General features: G+C 48.4%; 1 protein-coding gene across 1 annotated transcript; it reads left to right on the top strand.

Moving 5' to 3' along the window:
• The first annotated feature begins 822 nt into the window (after positions 1-822).
• LOC147978415 (uncharacterized) lies at positions 823-1,968 on the top strand. Its single transcript, XM_087514747.1, has one exon. The coding sequence runs from the start codon at positions 823-825 to the stop codon at positions 1,966-1,968; it is 1,146 nt and encodes a 381-aa protein (XP_087370873.1).
• Positions 1,969-10,822: the final 8,854 nt, after the last annotated feature.

The following is a 10,822-nucleotide window of genomic DNA, read 5'->3' on the forward strand; positions in this document are numbered from 1 at the left end:
ATGTTTTCTTTTCCATATATGATTATAGTGGGGTGTTTATTTGCAATCTGGATCGCCGCCGGTATGAAAAAAAGGATCTTGCGCTATAAATTATAAGTTTGCTTCTATAACAATATTTAAAAAATATTTAACAGGTAAAATTAACATCATATTTAGATTGCACACATTTTTCTAATAAAATTTCATATATAATATGTTAAAATCGAAGTTACGGTTTAAAAGGTACACATAATTTAGAAAATCATTTGGTTTGACTCAAATATATTTTAAAATAATATTTAAAAATACTTAACAGGTAAAAATAATCTCATATTCATGTTCTCCATATTTTTCTAATCAAATTTCATATATAACATGTTCAAATCGGAATTACGGTTTAAAAGATATGGATAATTTTAAAAAGCATTTGTTTGACTTAAAAATGATCCGCGGATGAATTATCTAAAACATCAGGGGGGTTTTTAAAAAAATGTAAAATAACGGTTTAGGTGTGACTTAAATCTGGGCGGCGGGTTGAATTTTCTGAAATAAAAGGACTTTTCTGGAAAATGCCATGACGGACGAAAGAAATCCAATTTGCTTTATTATTAGGTAAAAAGATAAAGATTGAAGGACCAAATGTATAAAAAATATCTTGAGGGACCAAGTCTGTATTTTTGGCAGGACAAAAACATTATTTTCCTCAAATAGAAACGTTCGTGCCGCGTGCGTCGTTCGTGCGCGCTTGGACTGGACTCTCCTATAATTTAGTCAATCAAGAAGGATTTACGATCAAGGAACTAGAGGATCGATCAGACCCATGTAGGACAAAGACATAGGGCGATGGGGGCACTACCGCCGCCGAGCCACGGCGATCAGCGTCGCCCATGGCAGGACCTCCCGTCCGAGCTTTTGAGCCTCGTGATCCAGCGCGTGCCGTCCCACGCCGGCCGCATCCGCATGCCCGCCGTCTGCCGCTCGTGGCGCGTCGGCGCGCGCCTGCAGCCTCCGCTTCCAGCGCTGCTCCCTTGGCTCGCCCTCCGCGACGGCTCCTTCCTCAGCCTCCCCGATGGCGAGGTCCACTGCCGCGTCCTCCTCCCGGGCGTCGTCTCCCACCGCGTCTCCGCCGGCAGCACCCTCTTCCTCGTGCATGGTGACGACGGGTGCTCGCTGATGGACCCTCTCTCCCGGGAGACGACGACCCCTCGACGCATCGACCTCAACTGCCTCTGCAGACGGCCGGGCGTCGATGACATCCGCAAGGTGGTGGTGATGTCCGATCACGCCGTCGCCGTCCGGACCGGGGAGCAAACGCGCTTTCAAAATGTTACGATCTGTATTCAATGGCCCCAATCGCCGACGACCGTGGAATGGCGGTGGATCCGCCGTCTACACCCCAAAGCCCGTTATGTAATCGACATGGCGCTCTTCCAAGAAAAGCTCTATCTTCTCACCGCAGCAAATGTGGGCCAGTGCCCTTCATGTCTTTATGTCATGGACATCATCAGCGGCAGCAAGCGTGTCAACATACAATGCGTGATCAGCATGGACAACATGGACCAATATTTCGATGGCACCATTCGCTACTACCTGGTTGTGTCGGGCGATCGGTTGTTGATGGTGAAACAAAAGAGGGCGAGGCTTGCCTGGTCCAGCTCGCTTGTCCATCCGGCTCGCTTCGAGGTCTTTGAGGCAGTGGACCTGAGCAGCGGCCATGGACGGTGGAGAGAGATGAATACACTGATGGGACATGCTCTCTTCCTCAGCGAAGGCTGCTCCGAGTCTCTTCCCGTTAGCGCCGACCAATACTATGGGGCTCGAGAAGACTGTATCTACTTTCTGTGCGAGCGTAACAGATGCTACCTCTACTGCGGCATGTACGACATGACAAAAGGGACGGTGTCGCCCTTGCCCTTTGAGACGGTACTGGAACCACATCATGGTCCACTTAGTGCTACCTGGTTCTTCCCAGCTTATACTTGCAATTAAGATACGATGCATGGGTATAATTTCAGTTGATGCATAATAATAATATATGATGTGCAATGGAACGTGCTCAGATGTGCTTGTAAAAATAAATCGGCTTTTGCGCAAGCACCGTGCTTATTCTATAGTAGAGGTGCCTAAATAAGTGTATGTGCTATATGAGTAAGCACCGGTACCTAAATAAGTGTATGTGCTATCTGAATAAGCACCGGTGTTTATGAAATGTCTGGTGCATTCCATTTGACCTAATCATATTCGACTATGTACCTTACATGTTTTCTCAATTCTGGCTTATATTTGCGCTATTGCTCCTGCAGCAATGCACCGAGGGCATCTCCAGCCGCGCCTCCAGGAAGGCCTCCCCAGGCGATTTTTTCGTGTCGGCGATGAAAAAACGGCCCAGTCGCGCCTCCAGGAGCCCGATTTTCGCCGGCTTGGGCCGAAAACAGCGCCGGCGGACCCAGGCCGAACCCGGCGCGCTGGGGGGCGCCCGGGGGCGCCGGGGCGAGCTGTTTGGCGCGAAAAAGCCGCGGGCCAGCCGCGTCAGCGACTCGGCGCCTCATCTTCCCCCAACGGCCTCGGTTCCCGCGGGGAATCAATGGCAAGGCTGCCGCCGGTCAGCCTTGCCATTGATTCCTCACGGGCGGCGCGTCACGGGACGGCGCGCCGACGCCTCCCCTCCCTCGCACGCGTACACACGGGCGCGGTGCGGCTATAAAAGCCGGTGGCCTCCACTCGCCTGTGTCCACACCAGCCCCGCCCCTCGCCGCCGTCCAGCCCCTCCCTCTCCCTCCCTCTCCCGAGCGCCGCCGCACAGCCCCTCCCTCTACCTCTCCCGAGCCCGCCCAGCCCCGCCGTCGCCATGGCAGAACGCTTCCCCGGAGACGAGGCGGCGGCCAACGGCTTCGGCCGCCGTTCGGTCCGCGAACAGGAGTCCTGGCTCCTGTTCCAGGCGAACATCCCGGCGCCGCCGGACATGCGCGCCGGGCCGACAGGGTGGAGACTCAGCGCCGGGGGAGTGCCCATTCCCCCGTTGCCCGACGCCGCGGCGAAGCCGAAGTACTTCACCGAGGAAGTCGAGGTCGTGCGCGCCTCCCTCACCGACGCGCAACTCTCCCTCCCCCAGTACGCCGCCGACAACCACGCGGCATGGGCGGCGTATTTCGAGCGCCGCCAGCAGCAGCGCTTGGCGTCCACCAACGGCGCGCCGGTGGTCGGCGGCCGGCAGAACAGCGAGGGGCGCCACCTGTGGTGGGGCGTCCCCGGCCGCACACTCGAGGGCATGCTCACGTACCTCGAGGGCGGCAACGACCCGCCATTGGCGTACCCCCCGGCGAGGGTGGCCGCCCCGGCGCAACACCGACGCGCCGGGCCGTGGGCGCCAAGGAGGTTCGGGTCCTCCTCCTCCTCTTCCTTCTCCCGATCCTCGTCGCACTCCTCCGGCACTCCGGCCCTGCTCGGCGTCAAGGCCGAGCCCGCGACGGAGACGCCGCTCGGCCGGCGCACTCACAGCGCCGGCATCGTCATCAACGAGGGCGGCCGGCACGCCTCCCCCTCGTCGGCTCATCCGCGCTTCGTCAAGCCAAAGACGGAGCCGGGGCCGGCGCCGGTGAAGGCGGAGTTCGAGGACGACGACGCGACCCTAGAATGGGCGCGCCAGGACTCCATTGCGATGGAGAAGGCGCGCCGGGAGAAGGAGAAGGAGCACCAGTGCGCCGCCCATTCTCCTTCTCCCGGCGAGAAGGAGAAAGGCATAGGGCGGCGCACTGGAGAAAGGCATAGGCCGGGAGAAGGAGAAGGAGAAAGGCACTGGTTTTTTGCGCCGGCTCACCCCCAGGCGGCGCTTTTTGACGCCCCCTGAGGGGTCACCGGCTGGAGATGCCCTGATAGGACATGCTTTCTTTCTCAATGAAGGCTGCTCTTTATTCGGTGGGACCAATACATAAGCATTGCGGTTGTTTCTATAGTAGAGGTGCCCAAATAAATGTGCGTGAAATACAAATAAGCACCAGTAGTTAACAAATGACCGATTCACTTCACAACCACCTCTCTAAACATTTTTGCATTGTGCTTGGCCTAATCGTACTTGAATTTGTACCTTACATGTTTTTCCCCATAATTTCAGTTAGACGTTTCTAGCTAGCTAGGTAGAAGCAATCCGTACTCATGAATATGTTCGGCAAGATATTATTATTTCCATATCGTTGCGAGAGTAAATAAATAGTTGAGTGAATTCTGGGGCGACTTGCGTCACCGGCCGAACTGTGATGTGGACGGTTTATTTACAAAGGTTGTAAATCTGTCCTTATTAGCACCACCTTTCTAGCCTCTTCATGTATATGATGGCTTTTATATCCTACAGGAGGGCGTGCATAGTGCGTTTGATAAAGATCTGGCTAGATTCTAATGCAGGCGGCGGATGGACGCCAGAAATACCATACGGTCAAGTGGGCGGACATCTGTATGCCTAAGGATTATGATGGGTTAGGCATCATTGCCTCTCGCCGCATGAACATAGCCCCCATGCTGCGTTGGGTCTGGCGGATCATGCGAGGGAAGAGGGCTGTGGATGTACCTTCTGCAGGCTAAAGTACCTACTGGGCGAGCCCCTCCTTGCGTGCCACGCGGGTAGTTCCCAATTCTGGAAATCCATCCAACGAATCAAATAGGATATTCGCCTTGGGGTCCCCTTCTCGATACGTAATGAAGAAAGGACCCTATTCTGGCTAGATCTTTGGGTGAATGGCATGCCATTTCAGTTGAGCTTCCTAAATTTTTTGCTATTTGCGTTGATTCATTTTTATTAGTCTCCAAGGCTAGAATGGGCATTGAAACATCTTGTTCCAACGCTCATTTGGACAGGCAGAGAATGTGGAGTGGGCTAGATTGCGGGCAGACCTCCCATTGATGTTGCTGGTTATCCGGATACCATATCCTAGAGTCTTGTTCCTTCGGGTGTTTCCTTGGCGAGCTCGGCATACCAAGCGTTATGTCGTACGCCGACCATTCCATGGACAACACCTCTGTGGAAGGCCCTGTTATCCCTGAAGATCAAGACCTTTACGGCCCCGTCCGGTATACCGGTGAAGAAACCAGAGAAACATGAAAATGTGCAGGAATAGAGTTTGTTGAACAGTGTAATCCTGCAGTTCCCAAAACAGAGAAGGAGATGTGTTCGGTTCAGAGGAAATCATTGGAGATGAGTGGTACTATTAGTGCAGTAATATTAGAGTATTTACTGGGCCACCGAGCTGTCTAATCACTGCATGCTGGTTTGTCTACTCTCACACTGATGTGAAAAAATGTTTTTATATTCGTCTTGTACTGTGTTGCCTCGGGCCTCCGCCCAAAAAGAGGCTACACTAGATTTTTGCATCCCTGTGAAATGGACACTGTTGACACACCTTTCCATAGGAACACTGTAGCTGATTCCTTTGATCCCAACGCTATTGGAGGAAATAAAAACTACGGAATGAAAATTCCTCTGGAAAGCTAACACTAGTAGAAAAGGGGGCAAAGGTCCAGACCGGGTCAGCCCATTAGTCCCGGTTTAGTCCAGAACCGAGACCAATGGGGGCATTGGATCCGGTTCGTGAGCCCAGGGGGCCGGCCGGGCCACGTGGGCCATTGGTCCCGGTTTGTCTGGACCTTTGGTCCCGGTTGGTGGGATGAACCAGGACCAATGGGCCTCGCTCCGGGCCCACCACCATTGGTCCCGGTTGGTGGCATGAATGGTCCCGGTTCATGCCACCAACCGGGACCAATGGTGGTGCCTATATATACCCCCTCGCATAAGAGCAGAGCACACTGCTCTGTTTTTTCTGGCCGAGGGGGAGAGGGCTTGGTGGTGCTCTAGCTCACCTCCTATGCACACAAGGTGTTTGATGGAATGCCCGAGCCACACTACTTAAGCTTTCTCCTCTCCAAGCTCGACCTCCAAACTCCATTTTCCTTAATATTTGTCTAGGTTTAGCGGTCCGTCACGCCCCGTCCCCGCCTTCACCGCCGTCGATCACCCACGCCGAGCTCATCGCCGGCACCACCGTGGTGAGCCTCTTATTCTTATCTTCTTTTTGAAAGGAAAAATATTCTTACTTGTATGTTTACATAGATACTTGTATTATTTTCTTACTTTTATTATTGCATCTTATATAGTGCGATGGTTTTGGTATCCGCCCTCGTCGGCCCTCGTCGTGTCTATGATTCGGATGTGGTATATATTATCTTTATAACTATTGGTTCATTTACTGTTTATGAAAATTATGCTGACCAACGTGACATATATTTTATTTATCTAGGATGTATGTGAACTGGAAATTTCAACCGACCCTATTGTCGAGAGGTTAAATTTAGTTGAAGAAGAAAACAATTTCTTGAAGGAAAAAATAAAAAAAATTGAGGAGGAGAAGATGATAATATTGGAGTTGCATGTTGCGGATGTCGTCGATGATCACAAGATCAAGATGGATGCAATGCGCTTGAAGATTAGAAAGATTAGAAAATATGTCATTCATACCGAGGCTTGGTATCATTATGCCGTTGGATCAATTGTTACCTTGGTTGCGATTATGATCGCATTTGTTTTCACATTGAAATGTTTTACATAGTTTCAATGTATGGTTTAATTAATTAGATGCTCTGGAGGGCTATATGTTGTTAGATGAGAACTATGTATGTACTTTGGTTTTAATGTGATGATGAACTTCTATTAATTTGGACACTTAATTATATATAATGCACACAGATGAACCGGCAATGGATGTACGGTGATAGACACACCTCCGAGTACATTAAGGGCGTGCACGAATTTCTCGATGCGGCCGAGGCAAACAAGCAAAATGGTTTTATGTGTTGTCCATGCACTAAATGTGGGAATACGATGTCTTACTCTAACCGGAAAATCCTTCACTCCCACCTGCTTTACAAGGGTTTCATGCCACACTATAATGTTTGGACGAGGCACGGAAAAATAGGGGTTATGATGGAAGACGGCGAAGAAGAAGAGTACGATGACAACTATGTGCCCCCTGAATACGGTGATGCTGCAACCGGGGGAGCTGGTGAAGATCAAGAGGAACCAGACGATGTGCCCAATGATGCTGCAACGGGTGAAGCTGTTGAAGATCAAGAGGAACCAGACGATGTGCCCGATGATGATGATCTCCGCCGAGTCATTGTCGATGCAAGGACGCAATGCGAAAGTCAAAAGGAGAAGCTGAAGTTCGATCACATGTTAGAGGATCACAAAAAAGGGTTGTACCCCAATTGCGAAGATGGCAACACAAAGCTCGGTACCGTACTGGAATTGCTGCAGTGGAAGGCAGAGAATGCTGTGCCTGACAAAGGATTTGAGAAGCTACTGAAAATATTGAAGGAGCTTTCAAAGGATAACGAATTGCCCAACAGTACATACACAACAAAGAAGGTCATATGCCCTCTAGGATTGGAGGTGGAGAAGATACATGCATGCCCTAATGACTGCATCCTCTACCGCGGTGCATACAAGGATCTGAACGCATGCCCGGTATGCGGTGCATTACGGTATAAGATCAGACGAGATGACCCTGGTGATGTTGTCGGCGAGCCCCCCAGGAAGAGGGTTCCTGTGAAGGTGATGTGGTATGCTCCTATAATACCACGGTTGAAACGTCTGTTCAGAAACGGAGAGCATGCCAAGTTGATGCGATGGCACAGTGAGGACCATAAGAAAGACGGGAAGTTAAGAGCACCCGCTGACGGGTCGCAGTGGAGAAAAATCGAGAGAAAGTACTGGGACGAGTTTGCAAAGGACCCAAGGAACGTATGGTTTGCTTTAAGCGCGGATGGCATCAATCCTTTCGGGGAGCAGAGCAGCAATCACAGCACCTGGCCCATGACTCTATGTATGTATAACCTTCCTCCTTGGATGTGCATGAAGTGGAAGTTCATTATGATGCCAGTTCTCATCCAAGGCCCTAAGCAACCCGACAACGAGATTGATGTGTACCTAAGGCCATTAGTTGAAGAACTTTTACAGATGTGGAATGGAAACGGTGTACGTACGTGGGATGAGCACAGACAGGAGGAATTTAACCTAAAGGCGTTGTTGTTCGTGACCATCAACGATTGGCCCGCTCTTAGTAACCTTTCAGGACAGACAAACAAAGGATACCACGCATGCACGCACTGTTTAGATGACACTGAAAGTATATACCTGGATAAATGCAGGAAGAATGTGTACCTAGGCCATCGTCGATTTCTTCCGACCAACCATCAATGTCGAAAGAAATTCAAGCATTTCAAAGGCGAGGCAGATCACCGAAAGAAGCCTGCCATGCGTACCGGTGATCACGTACTTGCTATGGTCAATGATTTACACGTAATCTTTGGAAAGGGTCCCGGCGCACTAGCTGTTCCGAATGACGCTGAGGGACACGCACCCATGTGGAAGAAGAAATCTATATTTTGGGACCTACTCTACTGGAAAGACCTAGAGGTCCGCTCTTCAATCGACGTGATGCACGTGACGAAGAACCTTTGCGTGAACCTGCTAGACTTCTTGGGCGTGTATGGAAAGACAAAAGATACACCTGAGGCACGGGAGGACCTGCAACGTTTGCACGAAAAAGACGGCATGCCTCCGAAGCATTATGAAGGTCCTGCTAGCTACGCTCTTACGAAAGAAGAGAAAGAAATCTTCTTTGAATGCCTGCTCAGTATGAAGGTCCCGACTGGCTTCTCGTCGAATATAAAGGGAATAATAAATATGCCAGAGAAAAAGTTCCAGAACCTAAAGTCTCGTGACTGCCACGTGATTATGACGCAACTGCTTCCGGTTGCATTGAGGGGCTTCTACCGGAAAACGTCCGATTAGCCATTATGAAGCTATGTGCATTTCTCAATGCAATCTCTCAGAAGGTGATCGATCCAGAAATCGTACCAAGGCTAAGGAGTGATGTGGCGCAATGTCTTGTCAGTTTCGAGCTGGTGTTCCCACCATCCTTCTTTAATATCATGACGCACGTCCTAGTTCATCTAGTCGACGAGATTGTCATTCTGGGCCCGTATTTCTACACAATATGTTCCCCTTTGAGAGGTTCATGGGAGTCCTAAAGAAATATGTCCATAACCGCGCTAGGCCAGAAGGAAGCATCTCCATGGGCCATCAAACAGAGGATGCCATCGGGTTTTGTGTTGACTTCATTCCTGACCTTAAGAAGATAGGTCTCCCTAAATCACGGTATGAGGAGAGACTGACTGGAAAAGGCACGCTTGGAAATGACTCAATAATATGCAGGGACGGATATTCTTGGTCTCAAGCACACTACACAGTTCTACAGAACTCTACCTTGGTGACCCTGTATGTCGATGAACACAAGAATAGTCTGCGCTCCAAACACCCGGAGCAGTGCGACGACTGGATTACATGTGAACACATCAGGAATTTCAGCAGTTGGTTGGAAACACGTCTCAGAGGTGACAACACTGTTTGTGATGAGTTGTACTTGTTGTCCAGGAGACCATCTTTGACTGTATTGATTTACAAAGGATACGAGATAAATGGGAATACATTTTACACGATTGACCAAGATCAAAAGAGCACCAACCAAAACAGCGGTGTCCGCTTTGATGCAACAACCGAGAGGGGAAAGGACACATATTATGGTTACATAGTGGACATATGGGAACTTGACTACGGACATGATTTTAAGGTCCCTTTGTTTAAGTGCAAATGGGTCAATCTGTCAGGAGGCGGGATACAGGTAGACCCACAGTACAGAATGACAACAGTGGATCTGAAAAATCTTGGGTACACTGACGAACCGTTCGTCCTAGCCAATGATGTGGCACAGGTTATCTATGTGAAGGACATGTCTACCAGACCGAGAAAAAGAAAAGATAAAGAAGCGAATACATCATATGATGAGCCAAAGCGCCACATAGTTCTTTCAGAAAAAAGGGACATCCTAGGAGTGGAGGGCAAGACAGACATGTCTGAAGATTATGAAAAGTTTCATGAAATTCCTCCCTTCAAAGTCAAGGCTGACCCAAGCATCCTGATAAACGATGAAGATTATCCATGGTTACGGTGCAATAAGCAAATGACACAAGCGAAAAAAAGTGAAGACTTTCTTCCGCAACTATTATGATGATACCATGCCAACTTTGTAACAGACGAGTATGATACCATTGTCCATTTTGTACATGCACATGCTATGCCAACTTTTTCAGAGTTCATTTGAAAACTATGAATTTAGGTCGAATTTTCTCTATAAGTGCATCTATATTCATTTTTTAGTAAATTTAACCACAAACTTGTGACTCACACAAATTTCAAAAAATTCAAATTTTAACTATTCAACTTTGAAAACTAATGGCACTAACAGAAAGTTTATAATTTTTCTAAAACTAATGGCACTAACAGAAAGTTTATAATTTTGCTGACCTAAAAGCAAAAAGAATTAAAAAATAAAGCAAAAAACAAAAGAAAATAAATAATGCAGAAAACAAAACAAAAAAACTGGAAAAAAAAAATAAAAATAGCAACAATAAGTATTTTTTTGTAAGTAGAAACAAAATAAAATAAATAAAGCAACAAAGAAAATAAAAAAACAAAAAAAATGTTTTCAAATTTGAAAACTAATGGCACTAACAGAAAGTTTATAATTTTTCTAAAAGTAAAAGCAAAAAGAATTAAAAAATAAAGGAAAAAACAAAAGAAAATAAATAATGCAGAAAACAAAACAAAAAAACTGGAAAAAAATAGCAATGCGGCTCGCCCCTGGCCCATGACCATGAGTCCCGGTTTGTGCCACAAACCGGGACTAAAGGGTTTGTCCTCGTTGCGCTCAGAGTTTAATCCCACCTCGCCAACCGA

The sequence above is a fragment of the Triticum urartu genome, chromosome 3A (genome assembly GCF_056163025.1).
Source record: "Triticum urartu cultivar PI428250 chromosome 3A, HENAU_Tu73, whole genome shotgun sequence".
NCBI classification, from domain to species: Eukaryota; Viridiplantae; Streptophyta; class Magnoliopsida; order Poales; family Poaceae; genus Triticum; species Triticum urartu.